This window comes from Salvia miltiorrhiza, chromosome 8 (genome assembly GCF_028751815.1).
Source record: "Salvia miltiorrhiza cultivar Shanhuang (shh) chromosome 8, IMPLAD_Smil_shh, whole genome shotgun sequence".
NCBI lineage: Eukaryota > Viridiplantae > Streptophyta > Magnoliopsida > Lamiales > Lamiaceae > Salvia > Salvia miltiorrhiza.
In genome coordinates, this window is record NC_080394.1 from 32,934,248 (window position 1) to 32,961,968 (window position 27,721).

At 36.8% G+C, this 27,721-nt stretch overlaps 3 protein-coding genes, 1 long non-coding RNA gene and 1 pseudogene across 8 annotated transcripts; 1 reads left to right on the plus strand and 4 right to left on the minus strand.

Moving 5' to 3' along the window:
- Window positions 1-332: 332 nt before the first annotated feature.
- LOC130997791 (uncharacterized) lies at window positions 333-2,123 on the plus strand. 2 transcript variants are annotated; one of them, XM_057923223.1, is made up of 3 exons: window positions 333-639; window positions 1,692-1,770; window positions 1,869-2,123. In XM_057923223.1, exons 1-3 carry the CDS (start codon window positions 488-490, stop codon window positions 1,932-1,934), a joined length of 297 nt encoding a protein of 98 aa, XP_057779206.1. In that variant the 5' UTR covers window positions 333-487; the 3' UTR covers window positions 1,935-2,123. The 2 variants fall into 2 exon arrangements, with proteins under 2 accessions (XP_057779206.1, XP_057779204.1); XM_057923221.1 differs by having other exon boundaries at window positions 388-639; window positions 1,692-2,123.
- Window positions 2,124-3,381: 1,258 nt separating this feature from the next.
- On the minus strand, window positions 3,382-3,991 carry LOC130997790 (protein SMALL AUXIN UP-REGULATED RNA 10-like). The gene has a single exon (XM_057923220.1). It carries the CDS (start codon window positions 3,947-3,949, stop codon window positions 3,497-3,499), a length of 453 nt encoding a protein of 150 aa, XP_057779203.1. The 5' UTR covers window positions 3,950-3,991; the 3' UTR covers window positions 3,382-3,496.
- A 10,491-nt stretch (window positions 3,992-14,482) lies between these two features.
- LOC130997792 (40S ribosomal protein S23-like) lies at window positions 14,483-15,899 on the minus strand. Its single transcript, XM_057923224.1, has 4 exons — window positions 15,697-15,899; window positions 15,115-15,270; window positions 14,902-15,028; window positions 14,483-14,818 (listed from the first exon to the last, which is right to left on the minus strand). The coding sequence occupies exons 1-4, from the start codon at window positions 15,699-15,701 to the stop codon at window positions 14,678-14,680; spliced, it is 429 nt and encodes a 142-aa protein (XP_057779207.1). The 5' UTR covers window positions 15,702-15,899; the 3' UTR covers window positions 14,483-14,677.
- Window positions 15,900-21,505: 5,606 nt separating this feature from the next.
- Window positions 21,506-23,391, minus strand: LOC130998346 (adenylate isopentenyltransferase 1, chloroplastic-like; annotated as a pseudogene).
- A 63-nt stretch (window positions 23,392-23,454) lies between these two features.
- On the minus strand, window positions 23,455-27,263 carry LOC130997793 (uncharacterized). Of its 4 annotated transcripts, XR_009093189.1 has the most exons (4): window positions 26,511-27,263; window positions 24,987-26,409; window positions 24,578-24,708; window positions 23,455-24,440 (listed from the first exon to the last, which is right to left on the minus strand). It is a non-coding gene; the product is annotated as an uncharacterized LOC130997793 (long non-coding RNA). The 4 variants fall into 4 exon arrangements; XR_009093187.1 differs by lacking the exon at window positions 24,578-24,708; XR_009093188.1 differs by having other exon boundaries at window positions 23,455-24,708.
- Window positions 27,264-27,721: the final 458 nt, after the last annotated feature.

Sequence of the window (27,721 nt, forward strand, 5' to 3'; positions counted from 1 at the left end):
AAAAGAAGAGAATTTAAAATTTAATATTGTAATTATAAAAGAGAAAATTGTTATTATCAATTACTTTTATGCTAGATTTGTATCCTCTTTGTCCCAATTCAATAGACCATAAAACTAAGCACAAATTTTAAAAAATTAATAGTTTATAAATAAGAGAGATAAATAAAAAAGAATTATGATATACTCAAATACGTATGTGTGTAAACAATACATATGATGTAAATGATTTATAATAAATCATGGGAAATTATTTTTTATATATATTTTTTATTTTAACCGTGTTTTTCTTTCTTTTTTTTTTTTGAGAATTTCAATTATTCGTGTTATAGATGATTTTAAATAAATTGTTACCGGTCTGTGTGAAGCAAAATTTATGTTGAACAATAAAAGGGTGCAAAAATAAATGAAAAAGCCCTAAATAGAATAGGGCAAAAGGGATAAAATAGGATAAGGAAGCGGAGGAGGGTGAAGTCCAGTCTGAAGAGAAATGGAGAAGTACTTCGGAAACGCATATCGGGGCGACCCGGGAGTTCCTCACGCTGATCCGGATAGGTTCGTCAACATATGGATCGGCTCTGCCGCCTTCTCCGCCCTTGCCTGGGTTAATCCTTACATGTGGACTCTCTCCAACCAATTCAAGTATTCTTCTTCACTCACACACACTTGTCTCTCTATCTATGTAATATTAATCTGCCTTTCTTTCAATTTTATCATACATGTTATGTGTTGCTGGTTGTTAGCCATCCATTATATGTTATTCCTGCTTTCTGTTTGTTCAGATACTGAATGCTGCATAACATTTGGTATTAGATAATGTATTTTTATAAAAAGAGGGGAAAAGAATGGAATGTGTTCAAGACTGGTACATAATTTTTTACTGGTTGATTGATTGATTTTTAATGGTGTATTTACATCAAAATCTATAGAATATGAATGGAACATTATGTGAAACATTGGCTGATATTTTTGGATATGCAATCTCCTTGAGAAGTCCTAATCAAGTTGAACTTGGTTGTCTTTCTAGCAGTAGAAAGCTGCAACTTACTCATTATATGGATGGAGTTCTCTTTACTAATGCAGTTTGAGCATGTGATGTATTAACATCTTTTTCTTGTTAGCACCACTACTCTATTCCATACAAAAACATCTTACTTCCTGCATTTAAGTCGACCGCCTTGGTTCCTGTTGATTGCAATCATGCCCAACTCCAATGTCGATAAATTTTACCACGAAATGCCTGCAAAAATGTGCAGTTCAAGTTTGTACAGTATCAGAGTGACTTGGTACTTTGAGTTCATTATGGTTATTAATGATAAGAGCCTCATGGATCACTAGTGGCTTCTAAACCATACCAATAATTCCAGGTTTGGTGGTCTCATTGATTTGGTGATTTCGTCATTATTTCAAGATGATTTGGTGGTTCACCTGGATTGTCGATCCTCCTATTAGATGTTACTAGATGAGAAAATGTCTTTTTGTCTCCTATTGGTCTTTGCTTCTTCATGTTTGATGTTTTTCAAATGCTTACAAAGGGAGCACTTTTTACCTCTTCTCTTTTGACTTGGGGTTTAAGCTGTCGTTGAGTTGGACTTGTCACTTCTAGTTCTATTGCTTGGGGATCACTGTCTTGCTATTTTCACATCTTTTATGGGTCTTTTTGGTTCCAATGCACATTTGCTTTTACAATGCAGTTGGCACGACAGGGCAATGCTTTTTGAACAATATCACTGGAAGAAAGCACGTGCCAAGAATCAACCATATAAATTCCAGGTACTTCCATCTCAAGTTTCGGACGTAAACAAAGCTGCTGCATTTGGCTTCTGCAGTTCTTTGGTTTCTTACATATCATTTTGATATTTTTTCAACAGTGGAATCAAATGGACAAAGAAGTGCGAGACTCGTACTACTTCAACTGGCCTGTCTACTTCCCATAGTCTTCTTCAGCACCAGATGCTTCTTCTTCACTGAAGATGTTACTATCTTAGAGAAGTAGGCATAACAATGTCCATCCTTTCAAAATAACACAAGTATTGTAGCCCGAATCATCGTCCTTTTCAAACCATATTTTTATTTACTTTATGCTAAATTCAATCTTTTGCCATGAATACAAGCTGGATTCTGTATCTTGGTATGTATGTCTTCCCTGTTCTTGTCTATTTTGAAGAAAGACCTAAAAGAGTCGGCAATAATCAGCATACCATAAACCAAGATAAATACCCTAAGGGGGCTATTTACTATTGAGGATTATAGATAGATTAATATAGTCTAGGTTAATTCGTTGTTTATTAAAAGGGTAAATATCATATTAAACCTTGAACTATACTCGCTTTATCAAAAATACCCTGAAATTTTTGAAATGCTCTCTAAACCCTCAAAGTATCAGGATTTTATCAAATATATCTCGTATCTCTTTTTCGGCCACCAAAAATGTGACGTGGCTCGCCGGATGCCACAATGTAATTTAAAATCTATTTTTTTTTAAATGATGTCGTTTAATAATCTCTTGTTTAAATCCATGTCATTCTTTTATAGGAATCCATCCTGAAAATTAAACTCACACTCTAATAAGTAAAATGAATGAATAAGTAAACTCATTCCCAAGCCTCAGATCCGCTGCCATCACCAAATTTCCATCCATGTGCAACCCCTACACCCATTCCACCAGATTACTACTTCGCTCCTTCTCGATCGGCCGCCGCCCGCTCGCCACCTCCAGCACCACCGTGCCGTAGCTGAAAATATTAGAAAACTATCAACTCCCAATCTCAACCTCAGTAAATATAATGAGAAGATTTTCATTCTGTAATAAGTTCAATTAATGAGAAATTTAGCCGTGAAGTACTCCAGTGAGGGAATTATTTAGTTAATAGATGAGTAAGGGAATTATTTAGTTAATAGATTAAACATAAAACTCCAGTGAGAACAGATAAGAAAATATCAATGTGCTAAGGATACTACCGTATTTTTCTTTTAGTTTTTGGGTTCCATTTCAAAAGAGATCACTCAAGGTAGTAATAATTTGATCCTATTCGTTTAGCAGCAAAATCACCACTTTAGCATCGAGAAGGAGCGGGCGACGGATGATCGAGAAGGAGCGGAGTAGTAATCTGGTGGATGGATTTTTATAAAAGAATAGAGTGTAAGTTTAATTTCCAGGATGGATTTTTATAAAAGAATGACATGGATTTAAAAAAGAGATTAAAAAAAATAGATTTTAAATTACACTGTGGCATTCGGCGAGTCACGTCACATTTCTGGTGACCGGAAAAGAGATGCGTGATATATTTGATAAAACCCTGATACTTTGAGGGTTTATAGAGCATTTCGAAAGTTTCAAGGTATTTTTGATAAAGCGGGTATAGTTCAAGGTTTAATATGATATTTACCCTTATTAAAATGAATTGGAATTCAATCATGTAGAAAAAATAAATGTCCCCTAAACAAGGCGGTTGCATTCACCACATAATTTCTTAGTCTTTGTACACAAGAAATCAATCTAAAAAGAATGAGAGGAAGTAGATGAATTCCTATCTTGCAGAATCCTGCGCAGCTCCTCAGGCTGGCAAGGCAACTCGAGGGCGCCGTCGTGTTGAAACCCAAACTCGTCTTCAGCCAGCTCGAGCAGCCTCAGGAACTGCGGATGTTTGAGAACAGACAGCTCCACCACGAACCTCGTAGGCTTCTCCTCGTCCTTCTTCGCAACCACAGCGAACTGCCCTTCCTTGACATCGTGTGGAACCCTTTCCTCACATACGAATCCTGGCAACGCCTCTACTCTTCTCGACTGCTGGAGATGATTCTGAAGCTTCCTGATCAAGTGTTTGAGGCCACTTCTTCTCTGTGCTGCTGCCATTGTTGAGTTGTGGAGGGAAAGTGATGGAATTTTATACCTGATTTTGAGGCAGGGGATGAAGCTTCGTAGATGGTGAGGATTATCTGATTGCAGCATTAATGGAATGTGTTTCTTGGTCTACTCTCATATTTGAACGCGGGAATACGTACGTCTCAATAAATGTGGCTGTTATACGGAATCCAAATCTTGAATATATAATACGTAGAGACAAATATGCATTCCTGTTATAGCATATTGTGAGATTTAACTGTATCGTTGATTGATGTGTTTCACCAAATGCAATTAGATCTACTTTAACACTAAATGTGACAATGTAGCATGTTCTAACTTAGGCTTGACTAATTGTTTGAGTTTTTTTATGTTTAGCTTTGTTTTTTTCCTTCCTTTTCTGAGTTGAGCTGAGAGATTGGAGATTGTGATTCGTACCCAGATAATTCATCCTTAAGCTACAAAATTTGACTAATTTATTTGTAAGTGTATAGATTTTGTTGAATTTGACAGTGTAGGCATGACTTGCATTGTGGGATGTCGTTAAATATTTCACTTTATGACAAATAAAGTCTTATGTTTTACTACGTTATAACATAGTGTCATTTGTATGGTCGAATAGTGTCAACTATAAGCAGTATCATTTGTATAACCGAATAATGTCAATTATAGACAATGTCATTTGGATAATCGAATAGTATCATTTACACGATTTGGGTTAAGATGCGGATTCCGATCAGAATGCAACCCGGTTACGCAGTGCAACCGGTTGCATCCACATTTTTGTGATAACATAAATCTATTTGCATATTGTTCACTACTAACTTTAGTACTTATCTTTAAAATAAAAGCAGCATGCTTTTTATGTAAGAACATATGAAAAATAACTTTACATTGGAGTGTGTTCATGATTTTTTTTTTTTTTTTTTTTTTGAGGAAGGAGTGTGTTTATGATTAAGTCGATTGCTTGATCAAAACTAGTATGAAACTAATATTATACATTGTTTTTTATTGAAACAACACGATAAGAACTTTGTATTATTCAATAAAGTTATGTATGTCTGAAGTTCCTGAGGCTTCATCTTCCATCTCGTTTTCTTAATATTTTTTACTTGTAATAGAAAATAACTAAAGACATGTAATTCCTCTAAATCTATATTCTATTTTGAAAGGCAGTTTGAACTTGAAGAAGGGAGTTCCAGATATATAAGAGCAACCACAATGGTGGTGTCTTAGAGGGGTGTCTTAGGAGTGGGCCCCACCTAAGACACACCCCTCTCCAATGCATTGTGTCTTAGGTGAGTGCTTAGATCCTCATTTCCACAATATTCATATTTCTACACTTTTATTTTTAAAATTCAAATTTCATTAAAATTAAAATTCTACATTACAATAATTTAAATAAAATTAAAAACATAATTAAAATACGCTAATAAAATAAAAAATAACATAATTTCGTAATTTAAATAAGCCCTCGACGCTTGAGCACTTCTTGAACTAGGTGGTTGTGCAAAGCCAATTGTGCATCCGTCATACCCGTCGTATCCTTGTTCAAGAGCTTCATATCCATCTCCTCTCGTTTCATCTCGGCTTGTATTTTTTTGGCCTCGGCGATTTCCCCCGTTTTGAGAGCATGCTCCTTCATGCTTTCGGCCACCTTCTCGAGGGCGTCGGAGAACGCCGATCCTCCTCCCGAAGACCCTTCTCCCTTCTTCGCCTTGCCCTTGTCTCGCTTTGCCGCTTTTTGGCCTTGGGCCGTGACACTCGGCTCCGAAGAAGTAGTGGTTGCTCCACCATCGGAGCCCTTCGACTTTTTGGCGGAGTGGACATCCCCGGCTTGCGACGTGAATCTTTGGCAGTCACGAAGCACTCTCCAAGCTTTGACGTAGGAGAATTGGTTCTTGAAATTCGCCTCGAACATCGTCTGGGCTTGTTGGAAGATTTGATCGTCGCTCATACCACTCCCCCAATTCTCCTTGCAAGTGTTGTAGAAGCCCTCGAAGAATTTTGTCTCCTTTTGGACAAAATTAACGATTTAAAAAAAAAACAAAAAAAAAAACAAAAATTGGAAACGGTCGAATTTTGAACAAAATTAACGATTTTTTATTTTTTTTTTTTAAATTGGGCCCTCTCGCCCCGGGTTGAGGCTTCGACACAGCCTCGCATCTGCGCGCGTCTCCAGCGCGCGGCCGCCTCCTTCGCCCCGGATCGACACCGGCTTCGACCTGTGCGTTGTGGTTGCTCTAAGGATATTTTTAAAATCACATCGTCTTAGTTCATATTAATAAAGACGATATCATCAAGTTCTGAAATTTGAATATAATAAGAGTCGAATTGGTGAGGTGTTTTAATATTTTTATGTATCTCAGCTGAATGCCGAATATCTTAAATATAAGCAGCCAGCAGGTATGAGGTAGCAGAGCGCAGGAATTGCAAGTTGATAGAAAAATAAAAAAAATCAGAATATGATAAATCCGTTTTGACTATGGAAGCACCGACACGGCTCAAACGCTCTCACTGGACCATAAAGAAGGACATATTTTTAGTTTTAGGTCACAAATAACTACTGCCCCAATCGACAATGTCAGGCAGGGACCATGCTCCTTTTTTATACATATAACTTACATTTTAATTTTGAAATAAAATGTAACCTCATATTCATGTGATAATTTTCACCATACCAGTAAATTAAAAGCAAATTCATTGATCAAAGTTTTGTACAAAGTAGACTGAACATGCCTAGGGTGTCACGAGATGAGAAGCAAACCATCAACCAAAGAATATAAAGCATACTTTTCAAAAACATAAATCGTTTGTCCTCAATTACAAAATTAGTACTAGTATTCAACAACGAGAATCAAGATAAAAGAAGGCCTTCACTCTCTCCTAAGGGGATGAAACAAAACAATTTCACATTTATGGCATTATTTATTTTGAACTGGCAAAATAATGGAAAAGATTATATTGAAAAGCTCAGAGTAATCTAGAAAGTGAATAGTGGGAGTTAGTATTTCAAAAATGTCTAACTTGGAAAACACAAGAGGACTGAGCTACTATTTTAAGAGAGATGAAAAATCCTATGATTTTTCCTCACAATTTTCTTCTCTCAAAAAAGCACTCACCAAACTCTCTCTTGTGTTTTCCAAGTTAGTAAACTTGAGATTTGTGTTTCCCCTATTTTGTGTAGGGAGAATTTTGTAAGCCTACTATATACATAGTGGAAGATTTCTAGACTACGGTCTCGTGGTTTTTCCCAATTTGGGTTTTCCACGTAAAAATTCTTGTCTCATATTCTCCCCCTCCACGTCATGTGGAGATTCAACTAGACCTGCTTCACGTTTGCAGATCTCAAACTTATCTCGGGGTAAGGACTTGGTAAACATATCTGCACCATTCTCATCGGTGTGGATCTTCTCGAGCTCCATTAGTTTCCTTTCAAGTGCATCTCGAATCCAGTGATATCTCACATCAATATGTTTCGATCTCGAGTGAAAACTCGAATTCTTACTCAAGTGAATTGCACTTTGACTGTCGCAGTAAAGCACATACTTCTCTTGCTTCAAGCCCAACTCTTGTAGAAACTTCTTCAACCACAACACCTCTTTGCAAGCTTCCGTCACAGCAATGTACTCAGCTTCCGTTGTGGATAATGCCACGCATTTTTGAAGTTTCGATTGCCACGAGATAGCTCCCCCTGCAAGTCTCATCAGGTATCCAGATGTGGATTTCCTGGAATCTATGTCACCAGCCATGTCTGCATCCACATATCCTTCAAGAAGAATATGGTTATCACCAAACTCCAGACAAAGTTTAGAAGTACCTCTCAGGTACCGAAATATCCATTTCACTGCTGTCCAATGCTCTTTTCCTGGGATTGAGAGAAATCGACTAACCACACCAACTGCGTGAGCGACGTCAGGTCTAGTGCATATCATAGCATACATTAGACTCCCCACCGCAGAAGCATATGGAATCTTTTGCAGTTCTTTCTTTTCTGTCTCACTTGTCGGGCATTGTGCTGAGTTTAGCTTCATATGACCCGCAAGTGGAGTGGCGACTGGCTTCGACTTGCTCATTCTAAATCTTTCAAGAACTTTCTCAATATATTGTTCTTGAGATAACCAGAGCTTCTTGCTCTTCCTGTCCCTGAAGATTTTCATTCCAAGGATCTGCTTAGCCGCGCCTAAGTCTTTCATCGCAAAAGACTTGCTTAGCTCTTTCTTCAGCTTATCAATCTTGCTGGCATCATGGCCTACAATTAACATGTCGTCAACGTAGACAGACAATATGATAAAATCACCTCCTGCGAACTTCTTGAAGAAAACACAGTGATCTGAGGTGGTCCTGTTGTAGCCATGGGTTGACATGAAGGACTCAAACTTCATGTACCATAATCTGGGAGCTTGTTTCAGGCCGTACAAGCTCTTCTTCAACCTGCATACAAGGTTCTCTTTTCCTTTGACTTTGAAACCTTCAGGTTGGTCCATGTAGATTTCTTTGTCTAAATCTCCATGCAGAAATGCAGTCTTCACATCAAGTTGCTCGATCTCCAGGTCCAAACTGGCAGCAATCGCGAGCACCACTCTGATTGAAGACATCTTCACCACTGGTGAGAAAATCTCTTCAAAATCAACACCCTTTTTCTGACTGAAACCCTTCACAACCAGTCTCGCCTTGTACCTTGGTTGTGAGCTATTCTCCTCAGCCTTTAATCTGTAGACCCACTTGTTTTTCAGCGATCTCTTGCCGGCTGGCAACTTCACTAAGTCATAGGTGTGATTTTCAACTAAGGAGTTCATCTCCTCCTTCATGGCTTCTAACCACTTCTCCTTTTGGTCATGCGCCATGGCTTCTACAAAACTCTGTAGTTCTCCTCCATCAGTGAGCATTACATACTCATGTGGGCTATATCTGGTAGAAGGTTGTCTTTCTCTGGTAGACCTTCTGACTGGAGGGACATCATCTTGTACAGGTGGAGTCTGATCGTCACCTGCTTCATCATCAACCGGATCACCATGCTCCGATTGGGTATCTCCCCCGTAATTCTGGAGTGTCGGTGAAGGAATTGGATCTAAGTTGACAGGAACTTCTGAATTAGATTCAGGCTTTTCTTTCGCATCATCAGGAACTTGATCTTCAAGGAATACAACATCCCTGCTTCTCATGACTTTCCTGTTAACTGGGTCCCATAATTTATAACCAAACTCTTCATGAGCATATCCCAAGAAGATACATGGTTTGGTTTTATCATCAAGCTTGGATCTCTCATCTTTTGGAATGTGAACAAAAGCCCTGCAGCCAAACACTCTCAAGTGTTTGTAAGACACGTCTTTCCCGGACCAAACTCTATCTGGAATGTCACCACCCAGAGGAGTTGATGGAGAAAGGTTGATCAAGTCAACTGCGGTCCTCATAGCTTCACCCCAAAAGGATTTTGGCAGTTTGGAGTGCGACAGCATGCATTTGATTCTCTCACAAATTGTTCTGTTCATCCTTTCTGCCACGCCATTGTGTTGAGGGGTCTTTGGGACGCTTTTCTCAAGCTTGATACCATGGTTCCTGCAGTGTTGCTCAAACGGGCCTTGGTACTCACCGCCGTTGTCTGCACGAACACACTTCAGTTTCCTTCCCGTTTGTCTCTCGACTTTTGCTTGAAAATTCTTAAAGACCTCCAACGTTTGGTCTTTGGTTTTCAAAGCAAAACACCAGACTTTTCTCGAAAAATCGTCAATGAAAGTGACGAAATATAGTGCGCCACCAAGAGTTCTGTCTTTCATGTAGCACAAATCTGTGTGCACCAAATCAAGAGGTTGAGCTCTTCTTGAGGGAGAGAAGCTCTTGAATGCAACTCTGTGTTGTTTTCCGGCCAAACAATCAACACAGGTTTCCAAGTGCATTCCTTTAACCTCAGGGATGAGGCTTCTTCTAGCCAAGATCTCCAGACCTTTCTGGCTCAGATGCCCAAGCCTCTTATGCCATATCTCAATGGAGGAATTTTTGACGACTGCATTCACCTCTCCATTGGACAACGTTGCATGCATCATGTAGAGAGAATTTTGCTTTCTACCATTTGCTGCAATTAGAGAGCCTTTGATTAGCTTCCACTTTCCTTCGCCGAAATGGTTGATGTAACCATCATCGTCGAGCTTGCCAGTGGAAATAATATTGAGTCTGATATCAGGAACATGTCGGACATCTTTTAAGATAAGCTTACATCCAGTGTCAGTAAGCAGGACAATGTCTCCTATACCAGCAACTTCTGTCACACCATGATTGGCCATTCTGACTTTGCCAAAGCTGCCACCGGTGTAGGATGCAAACATATCACGATGTGGTGAAATGTGATATGATGCACCCGAATCAACGATCCAGTCTGTTTGTTGGCATGACGAACTCACAAGAGCATCATCGCAAACTACGACAACATCGCCATCAGTTGCAACTGCTGTTGTGTCATTCTCAGCTTTTTCATTATTTCCACGCGCTTGATCTCTTTTCTTCTTTCTGCAGTCTCTCTCATAGTGGTTTGGACCACCGCAATAATGGCATTTGAAGTCTTTTCTGGGTTTAGACTTCCCCCTGGATTTATCTCTCGAGTATTGAGAGCCTTTACTTTTACTTCTCCCTCGATCTCCGTTTTCAGCAATCATCGCCTTTGTCTCAGAAGAACGTTCTTGATCTTTTCTTCTGGATTCTTCATTAAGAAGACAATCTTTGACCATCTGCAAGGTCAATGCTCCACCTGGAGCCGAGTTGCTGATTGACACTACAAGAGTGTCCCAACTGTCCGGCAACGAACTGAGTAGCAATAAAGCTACGACTTCATCATCAAGAGAAATCTTCATGTTGGTGGATTGGTTGATAAGACCCTGGTATGCATTGAGGTGCTCCGTCATGTTGGCACCCTCCGCATATCGCAAGCGAACGATTTTTCTGATGATGGAAGCTTTGTTTAAAGCATTTTTCCTTTCAAACATAGCTTCCATTTTCTTCCAAAGAACGTCAGCTTTTTCCTCATTAGCAAAATGATGAAAAATACTGTGTTCAATGAAGCGCCGGACGTAACCAACTGTTTTTCTGTGCATGATGACCCATTCATCATCACTCATATCCTTTGGTTTGGCATCATCTCCATGTAAGGGCAAATAGAGATCCTTACAATAGAGAAGATCCAACATGCTTGGCTTCCAAATTGAGTAATTTGATCCGTTCAATTTGAACATACCACCAAGCGACGACGATTCCTCCATTTTTAATCCGCCTCAGAACCAAGGTGGCTCTGATACCACTTGTTGGGAAAAGTGGTGAATAAATATTCAAGAGTGTCAAAATAAATGACACTTGCACAGCGGCACCAGGATAATTCTTTTCCCTCTTGCTGGATTACAAAATGGGATCCAAACCAAGAAAAATATTTGGTGCAAAATGTAAGAAAATATGAGACAAGAATTTTTACGTGGAAAACCCAAATTGGGAAAAACCACGAGACCGTAGTCTAGAAATCTTCCACTATGTATATAGTAGGCTTACAAAATTCTCCCTACACAAAATAGGGGAAACACAAATCTCAAGTTTACTAACTTGGAAAACACAAGAGGACTGAGCTACTATTTTAAGAGAGATGAAAAATCCTATGATTTTTCCTCACAATTTTCTTCTCTCAAAATGCACTCACTAAACTTTCTCTTGTTTTGCCTCACACCTCTCGCACTTCTGCACACTTTCATTTGGCAGAATGAGCCTCAATTTATAGAGGAATTGAGCTGATGTTTGTTGAAAAAATGAGCAGCAATTGTTGAAGAGTGAAGGTGGGATGCAGTTACCAATTGTTGAACAACAACCTCAAATGTCAAAAGTTGTTTTCATTTGTCAAAAGATGTTGGCCCACATGAAGTGGAAAGTTCTCAACACATCCAAGTTCTTTGAAAATATCCATTTAATGAAATACTCCATACGGCCACCAAATGAGTATATATCTCAAGTGACACAAATTTTAAAATATTGATTGAGTGTGAATGATTATAATAAAGATTTCACTTTTATTGTGAGTGAATTGTGTGAATTACAATTACCAAAAAAATATAATGGATACTCATTTGATGGACAAAAAGAGTACTAATTAATAGATTGAATGCAAAATCTTCAAATATTATCACATCACGAATATATAAACATTCAGCTAGTTGAAAGAAACAAAATAGTAATAAACAAAACCAAAACTTTCACTCAAAATTAATGCTCCTTCATCCACAACAAATAATCTATTTTTGTCATTTTAAAATGTCCACAAATATTAATTCATTTCTATTTTTTATGAATCTCATTCTTCACTCACAATACAATTAATTAACATTATTAACACTATTTTTTAAGTGAAATTTAGGGATGAGCATCGGTTCACTTCGGTGCAAACCGAACCAAAAACTCAAAACCAAAAACTGAACCGATGGTTAAAATTAGAACCGAACTGCACCAATTGGGGGTCCGAAACCGAACCGATGAAACCATCGGTTTCGGTTCGGTGAACCGATTCACCGAACCGAACGATGCAATTTTTTTATTTTATTTTTTTCAAAAATACCAATTAAAAATTGTAAAATACACAAATTTCAAATATCAAATCCCCACAACATGAACATGATAAATAATTATATATTATAATTGTGAATTAGGGTTTTAGTTTTAGGTTAAAAAATTAGAAAAATAATTATATATTATAAAATAATTATATATAATAAAATATTAATATGTATCGGTTCGGTGCGGTTTAAAACCAAACCAAAAAATGAAAACCGACACCAACCCGAAAATTTTCAATTTTTACTTTTCAAAACCGAACCAATAAAATTGGGACCGAACTGCACCAATCCAGTTCGGTTTTCAGTGTCGGTTTCTATTCACCCCTAGTGAAATCCCTTCATCACTTGCAATACATTCAACTATTTTTATTAAGACTCATACAATCTTCTTCTCTGACTATTTATGTGGACAAAAGTAGTACTCCATTTGTCCACCAATTAAAGCCCCATTTGAGGGTGGGCACGGAAACTAAGAAAGCTGAAAAAGGTGTTGTGGGTGAAATATAAGGGTAGTTGACTAAAGTGATAAAGTAGTTGACTAAAGTGTTAAAGGTGTTGTATGGTGGGTCCACTAGTGATAAAGTGTACTCCCTCCGTCCCATAATAAGTGGCCACATTTCCTTTTTCGTCCGTCCCACTATAAGTGGCTGCTTTCTAAAAATGGCAAAAGTTTACTTTAATTAAGTCAACAGTTACTCACTAATTTGGTCAACAATTGTAGGCCACTTTCTAAAAATGCCAAAATTACTTTAATTAAGTCAACAATTACTCACTAATTTGGTCAACAATTGTAGGCCACACTCTATTAAAACATATAACACTCAATTTCTTAATCTCCGTGCCGAAAGGAATGTGGCCACTTATTATGGGACGGAGGGAGTAATAAATATAGAATATAAAAATGATAAAGTTGTTGTAAGGTGGGTCCATTAGTAGCAAAGGGTAGTAAATATAGGAAAAGAAGAAGAGTAAAAAGATACATAAAGCACAATAGGGCTTTAATTGGTGGACAAAAATTTAAGTGCAAGTAGGGCTTTAATTCGTGGACGAAGGGAGTAATACTTGTGGAATTTCATAAGCGACTTTAATAGGAAATGCAAAAAGAAAACAGACATCAGAGCATCCGCAATGTAGTTCCTTGATAGCCTACTTTATAGCCTACTTGATAGTGGTTATGTTATTGAGTAGGTAGTGCTGCATTGGGATTCCTTGATAGCCTACTTGATAACATTAGTTTTGATTTTATGTTTTTCATTTAAATTTTATTGCATAATTTAAATAACATATTTTTATTTAAAACTTGATCGATATACAATGCATCCTCCCAATTCTGTAAAAAAGTAAGGCTCAGCTAAATAAAATGAAAGGAGCCCAACTAATATTACAAATCCCAGCCCAATTAAATAAATAAAAAGAATATTGGGCCAACTAAATAAAAAGAAAACAGCCCAAAATAGGAGCCCAACATATTAAACCCTTTCTCCTTCATTCTCTCTCTCAACAATTCCTCTCTCTCTATCTCTCAGAATCCGGCCGCCCCACCCTCTCCCCCTTCTCCTTCATTCTCTCTCTCAACAATTCCTCTCTCTCTATCTCTCAGAATCCGGCCGCCCCACCCTCTCCCCCCTTCGAGCATACTCGAAGACTCGAGTATTGCTCGAGTACCTCCCCCGCAACGCACCTACTCGAAGGCAACGCCTTCCTCGAGGAGCCACTCGAGGAAGGCGTTGCGGGTGCTCTCAGTCGGTACAACAGTTAACGATTATTACAGAATGACAGCACGAAAGAGCAAACCTTAACATTTTCAGTCAACATTGACAATTGCAATTAATCCTCGATAATCAATCCACTAGTAAAATATGAAACCAAAAAGAAGTGTAATCCAATATCATTGAAGCACAACTCCATGAATTGTGAATGGCGAGGGCTCAAGCAGATTAGATTGGCTTGTTCTCCGCACAAATAAAATCTCAAGAATCACTGAAACAAAGATCCCGAGAAGAACTATGTGCGATTTCGGGTTGAAAAGGAAAGAAAAGAAGCAGGCAAAGAACGCAACAGATAAGTAAAAAAACCGACATTGGAATGTTTGGAGGTGAGATGGCAAAACAGTTAACATGTGAACTTAACAGCAGTACAAATCTAGAAAGCTAAGCTTAATAAGACAGTATATTGTCTACAAAATCAACTCAAGACATTTGAATCATAGATCAAAACACCCAAGAGTTCTCAACCGCTACTAAAGAAAGGAAGAGACTTAAGACCTAGGCTTTTCTTTCTTCTCCTTGAAGAGGGCCAGCAGTGAAACTCCTGATACCTTCACCACCTTAAATCTTACACCAGGAATATCTCCCACAGCATGTCCCTTACGCCCAAATCCAGCAATCAACACTTCGTCCTACAACAACAGTAAGATTGAAATGTTAATTCAAAAAACAACAATGATAGTGACGACAATGGGAACCATATACAGGGGCATACATTTTCTTCAATGTAGTTTAAACAACCATCATTGGGGACAAAAGCAGCAATCTTCTTGCCATTCTTGATCAGCTGCACCCTAGCACACTTACGAATAGCAGAATTCGGCTGCTTAGCTTCAATACCTCTGCATCATAACAACGCCAATCAATTGCAAATTAACTAGACCTACTTAATGACACCATAAGACACAAGGTGTAGGGTGAATCGAACATTTTCTCAAGAACAATTCCCTTGGCATGGGATGAACCCGCGAATGGTTTCTTCCATTCATTCCCAAGGTTAGATTTCTTGTAAGACTTGTCAGCCCATCTTTGGGTCCTACGGTGGGACTTGAGCTTACGCCCAGCTCCCATACCACGCGTTTTCCTGCAATAAGATAAATAACACCATTAACAAATTTCATAGATTTTAAAAGTTGGAGCTTTCTCATCGGTTCAATGTAGCTCAAATTTTTGATCGGATGAAACAGAGACTAAACATTTATAGACAGAAGAACCGCATCTCGAGAATCATTGATGGCTAGCAGACCGTGAAAAATCAGGCATTTCAGTTTAGCACACTACATTATACAAGTAAAGTAAGCTAAGTTCACGACTGACACATGTCAATGCTAAAAGAAAATCAACGAAAAAGAATCAGTAATCAAAAATGAGTCTATAGCCCCAATAACCAGCCACAGACAAGATGAGATCCATTCACTCGAAGATCTAAAACCACAGAACATCAAACTACAGAAAACGAATCGTAAAGAGTGTTTAGAAAGGAAAGCAACGAAGTGTTGCGTGCACATACCCCATGATTGCAGATTAGAGACGAAGAAGGAACCGCGACGAGGATTGAGAGGAAGTAGCAGAAGAGCAGCGGCCGACTGCAAGTGTAAAACCCTAGTCCGAAAAATACCCTAAGCTGAGAAACGCATGATATTTATATGTACAAATATGAGCCGGCTTGAGTACGTCCATCTAATGAGTTGGGCCTAAAGCCCAACTCTATCTGCTACAAGATGGGTCGATTTTGTGTTCATTATCTATAGGCTGATTCTTTGCATAGCTCTCTTTTTTTCATATTTTCTTTTATTTTTAAAAATAATAATAATAAATTTATTATTTTCTCTCAAATTATATTTAATTGAACAAAATCAATCTAGAAAACCATAACCCCGGTTTGGGTTCGGTTACCCATACCCAAATTTTCGATTACCCGAACCCGAAATTGTCATATTTCACCAACCGTTCTCGAACTGTTTTAGGTGTTCGGTTACCCAATAACCGCTTCGGTTACCCGATTCGGTTATTTGGGTATCCGAAATACCCATTTAAAAAATTAAAATTCAAATAATTTGCTAGATAGAGGATTTGAACCTTAGTCTCTAGAAAATACACAAAGCAACTTATCCACTAGACTAAAGTTTATTTTTATACTTTAAATATATCATAATTTTATTTTAGCTAAGATTCGATTTTTTAAAAAAAAAAATAAATTAATGAATTAATAATTAAAATATATATATTAAATAATTTTCGGTTATTTCGGTTAACCCGTTTCGGTTATTGGGTTAACCGATACCCAAAATTTTTCTAAAAATGATACCCGAAATCGAACCGATAACCAAAAAATTCGGTTATTGGATACCCAAACCGAAAATTTTGGTTCGGTTAACGGATTATTCAAAACCCGATAACCAATTAGACAGCCCTACCCGTGGCCATCGGTATAGGTTGTATACCCCCATGGATTTCATGTCTCATTTTAAGTTTCACTTTCAGTTTTATTTATTTTCTTAGATATTTTTTCTCTAATTTCAACTTTATATGCTTTAGTTTAATTTTATGATTATTAACTAGGGTTCATTCCATTAATTAGGGTATATAATTAATTTTTTATCATTTAATTTTATTTTTATTAGCTGATAATGGGTTGATAAATTCAAAGTTATGGAGTATATATATTTTAATTTTTTGAAATAAAAATTAAATATAATTCATAATATTAGTAATAAATTTTATTTTATAAAAAATATTATTAAAATAATAAATATAAAAATGAGACATAATAAACATATGGGACATTGAATTTCATCCCATACCCATGGCATCACCACATCTAATTCTAATTTTCAGATTCATCTCTGACTAAATTCAATAAATTCATGGTCATTCTAACTTATTTTGGTAGCTTCCAAAAAGCTCTTTCCAAAAATCTGCCAGATGTTATGCAAAACTAAATTATAAAGAATACTTCATCCGTCCCACTTCAATAGGCTCATTTCTTTTGGACATGGAAATTAAGAAAACTTACTTTTTAATAGGAAAATTGTAGTAAAGTGATGTGGTCCATACCAATTAAATACAATTTTTATCCAAAAAAGAAAATGAGCCTATTAGAGTGAGACATTTCAAAAAGAAAAATGAGCCTATTGAAGTGAGACGAAGGAAATATTTTTGATTCCATTAATTTGCAACTCACTCTGGGACATGAAAAGAGACGTGTGAGTCTGATAAGAATATATTTGAGGCAAATTCTGTGTGTCCTTACCCAAGATAAGTGACCAATCTATCTATTCATTTCCCGACTAGTTATGAACTTATGATACAATCTATGCATCTATAGCAGGCATCTCAAATAAACATGTTCAGGGGCCCCGCTGAACCAGTCCGAACTCCATGGTTCGAGTTCGAATAGTTGACCATGGGTCGATTGAAGAATGGAAACCGCCTATACTGCCATCGGCCCGGGGCAGAGACGGGCCAGGCCAGCCTTTCGTGAACCAAAAATCAACAGTTAATTACTGGGTCGACGTAGCAGTCGAGGCGATTTCCAGCCCGTAAACACCACTAATCTCAAATGCTAGAACAATACAATGATAACCATTGAATCATCTAGCAGTAACACCACTAATCTCAAAGACTAGAACAATACAATGATAACCATTGAATCACCTAGTAGTAATCGTAGTGATATATACTCCCTTCCTGCTATTATTTATGGCCTATGTCTTTTTGGCACAGATATTTAGAAGAGCTGAATTAAGGGATAATCTGAATGATTCACATATTTAGTGTTATTTTAATTAAACTTAAATTATTATTCATTAAATAACCCTTTCTTCCTCAAAACTTTTGCCAAGTTCGTCGCTGATCTCAAAATCCTCCGTCATTTCCCTCCACCATTTACACACCCTCACCACCCCAACCAAATCCGGCGAAATGAAGCCATCTGCTCAGCGAAGAAGAGTAACTCCTCAAAATGATTAAAATCCCAAGTAAGAATCCCCAAAGAAATCCGCAATTCTGGGGCAAATAAAAATCCTTCAAGTAAAATTCCAAAAAAAAATTCAAGTGAAAACAACCCGGAAAAAAAAAATAGAAACAAAAAAACTAACCAAGAAACCAGCGGCAAGGAAATAAAAAACAGGCCCCAAAAAATCAAATATGGTCCTTTTTATATCAAAATCAAATCTATATTCTCTCACTTTTAAGAATCACCACGGCCACTGAAGAGGGCTCTCTCTGTTGTCACGCCGATGCTACGAGCCCGGCGAAACTAGGGTTTCACTTAGAGGGTGGAGGCGGGGCGAAGGTATTGAGATGGAGGGAGCGGCGAGACCGAAGAGATAGCCGTGAGTGCGATGGCGGAGGAGGCGCAGTGGAGAACAGAGGCAGTTCCAGAAATTTGGACAGAGAGAGGGTTGGCGGCAGTAGAGAAAAACGTTGAAATAGGGCGAAGAGAGAGTGAGAGAAAGAGTAATAAGTCGTCATTAAAACTTTTTTCCACCAAAATTTTTCTCTCCTCACTTTTATTTATTTACTTACTTTGATTCTCTTTTTAAAATTATCAACTTTGATTCATAAAAAAATATGAAGTATGGATATTAAATTAAAGATGATGACAAAATCTTTAATTTGATGTAAAAATTATATAAAATAAATTTAAAATAAATAAGTTATTATCGTTTAAAATCACAATTTTTTTTTATCTCTCATCTTTCATTTATCCTCTCCTCTTTCCCATCTTCTTTCTTTAAATGCCACGGTTCTTCATTTTTTTTTCTATTTCATTCCTTTTTCTATTTTTATTTTTTGCTAGAAATTATTTTTAATATTTTCTATTTATATTTTTTCTATTATAACAATTTAATGCAACTAAAAAGATTAAACTTATATTTATTCATTTTTATCAATTATAAATAATTAATTCGCAGTTCAAAAATTGAAAAATCAAATGTGGTTTCAGATTCATGTGTTTATTGAGATTATGTCGTTCATAACTTCGATTTTTTATTGAGATTTATATTTGCATTTATTTATATTTGATATATGTATTTATTTATTAAAAATATGGTTCAATTTCAATATTGGTCGTGCATCGCACGAGCGGACATACTAGTTTAAATTGAACTCTAATTATGGACAAAAAAGGAAACATGTCATGTTACAAATTCGAGCGCAGCAGTGGCAGGCAGGGGGGCGGATCCAGGATTTGAGGTTAAGGGGGCCTGAATTTATTGATCTACGATGTCTAAAGACATTTACACAGGGGTTCCCCCGAAGCAAATTTTTTTGAGCATTCCGTACACTTCATTTTCATGCATTTTTTTAACAATCACTTAATATAATAGATAATTGTTTGCAATTCAATTAATTCAACATTAAGTAGATTGAAAGCATATAAAAACATACTTTTATGCATTCTTTTAAAAAATATATCTCATTTTCTAAACAAATAAACATTAAAATAATTAAAAGTAATTTTACTTTTAACTTTAGAATGGACTCAAATTCAACATTAAAAATTAAATAAGAAAAAAATAGGATAAAAATAACATAAATATAACAAATCAATGTACAATGTCAAATAATTAATATGGATAGTTGGATATCCTATAAATAATGTATTATATTTTTTCTTCTATTTCTTATTTATATACACATATACATATATGATAGAGTTCTATGGAGACCATCAAAAATTCGAAAAACGAAGACCAAAACCTGTGCATCGATCTTGATATATCCAAGGGTGATGATTCATCTGGTGAAGATTTGATATTTTCGTTAATTGTCATAGATATAGGCAATCAAATCTTTTATTTATGGAATATTAATTTGATGAAGAGTCTGTTACGTGAATAATGCATCCACAGAACCTAGTGTTCGTAGAACATACTAATGTTCGTCAATATTTTCGTAGGAAAACAAATGAACACAATAATGTTCACATACTATGTTCATTGACGGATCAGGTCCCAGAACATGAAGTTTCGGAATTTTCGGGATTTATTCAACGTGATCCCAGATTTCAGTGGATTTAATCAACCAATATTTAATTACATAAAAAATCAAATCATGAAATTATATGAACCGTTAGATTAAGCAAGATCAACACACATGATTTGATCTTTGTTCTTTATGTAGGGGAGTGGTCTCCATAGAAGCTAACCATATACATATATATACATATATAAAATAAAATATATATCTATATTTAAAAAAAAACTCAAAAAATGAGAGGAGGCTCACCCCCCCCCCCCCCCCCCCCCGAATCCGCCACTGATGGCAGGGGCTCATGCGAGCCGGCCGCGCACCCGCTCCTCGAGCTCCTTTGCGGTTGCTCTTAGTCTTTTCCTACTAATTGATTAATATTTACCGTTACAAAAGTAAAATGGATAAAATTGACTAAATTGTTAATATACATGATCGTCTCAATATTTTTAGGAACCGATTTTTTTTTTCTTTTCAAAATAAGTTATATAATCATAATTAAATACTTAATAGATTAGTAACTTCTTCTTTTTTTTTCAGAAAAGATTAGTAACTTCTAATAATCCAAAATTGTATACAAACATTAATAATACTAAGTATAATTACATGAAAATACTAGTCGTGTATAAATCGGCGTACATGATAAAAATTTAGTTGTGTTCAATTTTGTGTATGTATAAACTTTAGCATTGTACAATTATGTCGGAGTTTAATTGCTAACTAGTCTATCTGCTGTAATGAAAATTTTATTGAAAAGAAAGAAAGAAAAGTTGTTACAAAACTGGTGAAACGAAAAGCAGTACAACAAGGGACCAATGTAATATAGGCTTACATAAACATAAAATTAATAGTAAAATCCCCTTTTGATTGAAAACCACATTGTGTATAATATGTGCAGAATTTTGTGTGTACACTTATGTATACTCAAGAATTTCGTGTCCTACTATAACTGAAATTAAATGTATTATTTTAATCTAATATACTTGCAATACTAAATTACGCATTCTAGTTACAAAAAGTCAACTAAAAACTATTCAAGCATAAAAATGCATTCGTGCATTTAAGAACATGCGTTTGTTTGTTTTTTTATTAAAAAAAAAAAATTACGTACCTTAATCATAATGAAGCAGAATATTTCAGAATTGAAACTCTACCTCTCCATATTTTCTCAAGGGTTAAGTATCAAATAAGCCCCTGACATAGTAGCCCTTATCACGTTTACCTTCCTATAGTCCAACTTGTGCCAATTAAACCCTCATAGTACCTAAAATCGAATAAGTGAGCCCTAGTCTCTAACGGCCATATAACGCCATCTGCCTTTAATTTTTTTTTTAATTTTATTAAGTGGGCCTCGCAGTCCGCAGTCCGCGCCGACTCACCGACTCCAGCATGTCGTCCACCCGCCGCACCAGATGATCCGCCAGCACCGCCGGTGACACGTCCACCCAGATGAAGCAACACCTGTACCTCAGCCCCCTACACACGGCGAACGTGTCCGATGCGGGGTCGAATTTCTCCTCCAGCAATGCGTAGATGAACGAGTTCGATCCGCCGCCGACGAAGGGCGTGTTGCGGCGGGAGTGGATTCGCGAGATGAGCAGCGAGGCGGCGAGGAGGAAGTCGGAGGGGGTGAACTCGGGGTGCGACTCGGACGAGTCGAACTCGCCCAGGAGGTGGTGGGGGACGTTCTCCCGGTCGCGGGGAGGGATTTTGTTGGTGGTGATGTCGAGGCCGCGGTGGATTTGGATTTTGTTAGAGTTGACGATCTCCGACGATCAGAAGAATCTCGACGCCAGGTCGATGGAGAGCTTGGTCTTGCCGCAACCCGTGGGGCCCATCACCACCACGATCTTCCTGTGGCGGCGGGAGGAGGCGGCGGCATCTTCGCGGCGCACCTACGAAACGGTGGTGTCTTGTGATGACGCGTTTGAAATTGGAGCAGTGATAATCTTCTCATAAGGAAGAAGAAAAAGAAAAGATTTATGAAATTGAAAGGAATTAAGAGTGGTGGATGAGAGGTTGGTTGTTTGTTACGTTGGAGCGCAGAGAGAGAGGAGTGAAAATATTTGTAGAATGGAAGAAATTAAAAACTGGTGGGGCCCACTTAATAAAATTAAAAAAAAATTAAAGGCAGACGGCGTTATATGGCCGTTAGAGGCGAGGGCTCACTTATTCGATTTTAGGTACTATGAGGGTTTAATTGGCCCAACTTGAACTATAGGGAGGTAAACGTGATAAGGGCTACTATGTCAGGAGCTTATTTGATACTTTACCCTTTTTTCAAATATTTTTTGCTCATATGAAAATAAAAGTTTTCCAAATTTTTGCTCCTATTAACATACAATTTTTAAAAATTTTAGATTTCAAATGAATGATTTACATGATTTAATCCAATATAATCTAACCTATTTTAATAAATTTCCACCAACCATCTCTTACTATTATTAATGACAAATGAATTTACTGCAAATTTTTTTTTATGAAATTCGAAAAAAAAAAAAAAAACTATTCCTCTCCTCTCAGCCAAAAAGTACAACAAAAATATACAGCATTTTATTTTTCCTTGTCTTTTATCTATGCATTACTTTATGTCACAATATTTTTAATACAAAATGGATGCTTAGAGCATCCGCAATGGGGTTCCTTGATAGCCTACTTGATAGTGGTTGTGTTATTGAGTAGGTAGTGCTGCATTGGGGTTCCTTGATAGCCTACTTGATAACATTAGTTTTGATTTTTATGTTTTTCCTTTAAATTTATTTGCATAATTTAAATAACATATTTTTGTAATAACATTAGTTAAATACGCCATTAAACATAAAATTTAAAAACACCTAAAACATAAAAAAAATTACATAAAAATTTAAAAACACCTAAAACATTAAAAAAAAATTACATAAAAATTAAAAACACCTAAAACATCATAAAAATTTAAATTCGAATTTGTCAATTTTTTCTTTTTTTTTTTAATTAGGGCGCTTGCATTGCACGCGCCTTCCCTCTCCCCTCTTCGAGCATACTCGAAGACTCGAGTATTACTCGAGTACCTCCCCCCGCAATGCGTTACCCGAGTGCAACGCACTACTCGAGGAGGCGCTCGAGTAGATGCGATGCAGGTGCTCTTATATACTTTAATAAATTAGGCTATACTAGAATTATCTCTTATCTTTATGGCTAATTATGTATCGCTCCCAAAAAATAATACATATGCAGTGACTATATACATTTCTTAAATGATGATCTGTGCATATATTGATTGTTTCATAGAAATTGTTGAAAATAGAAAACCTTGGACACATTAAAATCTGTATATATAAAAAGAAAACATACACATATAAAGATTAAAAAGAAAACATACATACAAAGATTTAAGGCAATAAACTGCGTAGAATAGCATAAAACACTTGGACAGCGTAATCAAACAGAATAAGGAATCATGATGGAATGTAAGCTTCCATCACAACCTTACCTAATCATAAATTTCTTCACTTTTTCCCAATAACAGATTGAAGATGACCATACGTGCATGGAATGACGAGAATGCCCATCTGTCCATAACCGAACTCTTGCTCTGCTAGCTCTAACAACTTCAGAAATTCAGGGTTAGTCAGGTAAATCAGCTCCACAACAGACCTCCTCAAAATGCCATTATCAACTGTATGGACAGCGAATTGCCCCTCCTTCACATCTACCGGCAAGGCATCCTCGTCTTCTCCCACATCTCGATCGAGCAAATCATACCGAGTTGGCAGTGGAGGGAATATGCTCAGCATTCCCCTCATAAGCTTAAGGATCACCAAACTGCTTTTCATCCCCAGAGAACAGCGCGAGAGACAAAACAATGAAGATGCCATCTTAATACAGAACCATTCATGGAGGGAACATGAGATCTGGTTTCTGAAAGATGTATTCAATCTTAATTCATGTGCAAGTGCAACAGAAGAAACCTAAGACACATCACTTTCAGCTCTCAACCATCAACGCTACAAGCAAACCACATTCCCTACCTCCCAGATTAATGGACTAATACAGAAAGTTCTGGTACGTGGCCGCTGGGGGGACCCTGACTTGCACTGGGGGGACCCTGACTCGCACCCGAGGGGGACCCTGACTCATGCACGTTCAAGTGATCCCATATCTTAGTACAATTCAAGTACTCCACGAAAGTTATTGATACCAAATCTACAAAACCGATCATCGACACAAGTGCTACCGTACATGTCAATTTAATGCCACCAAACTGTCTCTGAATATGTCTTTACTGAGTGAAGATTACTGCAATCCATGAACAGAAATTGAGTCAATTATTTAATTAATTATTGATAGTCAAATCCTTACGAACGACATGTACCAGATAATGCTTAGGCACTGTAGAGATGGGAATCAAACATGTAGTTTTTCTAGTTCCTTACATATGATTGATCTCAAAAGGAAGAACATATGGCAAGCAGCTAAATAAGCACAAATGAGCAGCTAGAGACTTGATGCTAGGACTAATCAGCTTTTTCCGGGTAAAAGTCGCCGTGCAACCATATATGACACCCTAAACATGAAATCAATAATCTCTTTAAGATGTAGATAAGGTTACTACAAATAACTCCAAAGAGCTAACTGATTGATTCTACAACATTGATAACTCAAGGCCTAACTTGACAATCATATTGTTTTGAGCAGTCAGTATCTTGGCTAGTGGATATAATTTGTCGTAGTCAAGCCAAAAGCTTATGAATAACAAAGAAACAACAAGATGTTTTGGCATCAGAAGAAGATTCAAAGAACACCGCACATGGAGGGTGTCTAGTTCAAGCATGTTACACTTACTTGCCTTGCGCTGTTCAAATCACATTCTGTGGAGATCGATGCCTTCAGCATTCTGAGGACACAATGCAACCTAATATACAAAACCATGATTTATGAGATTTTCTATTGTAAATGGCGTATAAATTCATTTGCCTCCTCGCTGGTGCTGCTGGAAGATGACAGAGGTGAACTATTACTAGGTCTAGATGGGTTGGTGCAACAATGAGATTATTATTTATCAGAGGACTAATAATATCATCCAACAACAAAACAAACCTAGTATTGAAAAATCAAGTTATTGCATTGTGGATTATTCCTGTCGCGTAGATAATAGGGTATAATTTCTTTATTAGGACCTAACACAACCCTCCAAAAACAAAAGGAATTCCCAATCTTACTTAAATTATTCTCCTGTGAAAGGACAACAGTCAAAGGGAGTTAAGGCAAAAGCTGCATGTATTTCGCAGTCTATACAACAGCTCTCTAGTGCATCTTCAAAAATAAAAGAAAGCAAAGATCATGTAAACTTTATAGGTATAGCCAATCTGTAGCAATTCAAATGCAAAAGTTATAAATAAACATAGCCATGTTACTCCCTTCGTGCCACTCCAAATGTCTCATTTTCGATTTTGGGTTGTCTCACTCCAAATGTCTCATTCCTTCTTTGGCAATACACTATCTCTCTATACTCAATAATTTCCAACAACCCACTTTATCTACTTTATACACATTTCTTAATCTCCGTGCCCAAAAGAAATGAGACATTTGGAAAGAAATGAGACATTTGGAGCGGGACGGAGGGAGTATTAAGAAACAAGCTACTAAAAAAACAATGGTGGAAACTAACCAACTCTGATCACCAATTCTATAGTGCAAATTTTCTTCCAAACTTGAAATCAAATTCTGAACAAGTCTTACAGAAGACTTAAATAAATAATATCAGAAGCAGTAACCACCAGCATTACGTATAAATGTACTCCCTCCGTCCACTAATTCAAGGCCTACATGAAAAAACACGAGTTTTAAGAAAAAGTGTATTTTTATTAGTTGAGTGGAGAAAGGGATCCACAAAATGTATTGTTTATTGATTGAGTGGAGAAAGGGACCCACAAAATGTATTATTTATTAGTTGAGTGGAAAAAAAGTGTATTGATTATTGAGACCCACTAATTAAAATATGAATAAAAACTTACTAAAAATAGATAGGCCTTGAGTTGGTGGACGGACCAAAAAGGAAAGTAGGCCTTGAATTAGTGGACGGAGGGAGTAACAAAGTGGGGAAAGAAATTTATATCCGAATGTAATCCGGCAGGGTAGCAAAGTACAATTACACATTGAGATTATCAAAAAGGAACTAGAAATCCCTAAGGGAATCAAACTACTTGGATCTTTGCCTCATCTTTCGGCGCTTCCTCTTCAACCTTCTCATACGCTTCTTCTTCCACTGTTAGCATCAAACAGAAAAATGAGCGAGTTAAAAATTAGATCCACAAATTTTTCATACATCAAACCTTCACAAATGTATACGCGATTGAGAAGTATTACCTTGGCTCTCATGGTGAAAGATAAGTTTTTCTCAGCCTACGGCGCTTCCTGAATTGAACAGTAACACTGAAAAAGGCGCAGGTTTTCAGCTCCTTTATTTACAACTTTAGTGGAAACCCTTGGGCTTATGGTTGCTTTCACGGGTTTGGGCTTTCATGAATTTTTAAAGGTCAGCCCAATCAGAAAACATATACAGAGAAAAAAAAAAGCGTGCAAATTATTTCTTACATAAGATTTAAACTGCAAATATGTACATTCTAAACATACTAGAGTCTAGAAATAAGCAGATAGTACTCCAGTTTTGATACTAATATGCATTCATCGCCATTATCAATTGAAGTAGCATGAAATTTTGTTGATTCAAGGACATAGGGCGGAGAGGAGGTGGACGAGGTCGGAGCAGAGGAGGAAGAGGAGGAGGAGAAAGAGCAGAACGACAACGAAGCGGAAGAGAAGAAGAAAGAAGAGCAGGAAGATGAGGCAGTAGAGGAAGAGGAAGGTGGGGGAATCATCTACCACGTACACAAGCATTGTGAATGTGGAGTGTTGTGGTTGCGAAAATATTGTGCTCACTTATTCAAGATTATAATTCCGCATTTTTGGGTTTGTTGGAGTCATTTTCAGTTTGAAAATTATTTGTCACGAAATCGAGTGTTCTGGATTTGGTGGGAAATTGGAGAGCGTTCCTGCAACTGTCAGCCGTTCATTGCTGCACTCAACAGTGGCTATCAATCTCATAGTGATGCACTGATAGCAACATTAACATAACAATTACCATTAATTTACTTTAAAAAAATATAAAAAATAATAACATCACATATTTTTTTTGCCGGTGAATATCACTTACTCTTAGGCAATGAATTGGTTGGATCTAAGTAGAAAAAAAAATGAGTTAATACCGACAAAATGTTAACAATTAGTATATTTTTTCAGAGAAATAATAATAATAATAATAATAATAATAATAATAATAATAATAATAATAATAATAATAATAATAATAATAGTTGTATGATGAATATCAAGCATATTCAATTACTACAGCATATTTTTTTGGGAGCAATTATGACAACAGATTTGAGCCTTTTGAAATTACAATATTTTCTCCCCTATCTATTACTATATAATAGGATTAAGCCTTAACCTATGTGGCATATCTAAAATCTCACCATTTCAAAATTTACCATATATATAATCTTCGTCATGTATTA

Coding starts and splice junctions, on each gene's coding strand:
- LOC130997791 (XM_057923221.1), top strand. CDS start 488: ATGGAGAAGTACTTCGGAAACGCATATCGGGGCGACCCGGGAGTTCCT. Junction 640..1,691: donor ACTCTCTCCAACCAATTCAA/GTATTCTTCTTC, acceptor TTTACAATGCAG/TTGGCACGACAGGGCAATGC.
- LOC130997790 (XM_057923220.1), bottom strand. CDS start 3,949: ATGCTGCAATCAGATAATCCTCACCATCTACGAAGCTTCATCCCCTGC.
- LOC130997792 (XM_057923224.1), bottom strand. Junction 15,029..15,114: donor GGAATTGTTCTTGAGAAAAT/GTTCGATTCACC, acceptor GTTATGATGCAG/AGGTATTGAAGCTAAGCAGC. Junction 14,819..14,901: donor TAAACTACATTGAAGAAAAT/GTATGCCCCTGT, acceptor CTGTTGTTGTAG/GACGAAGTGTTGATTGCTGG.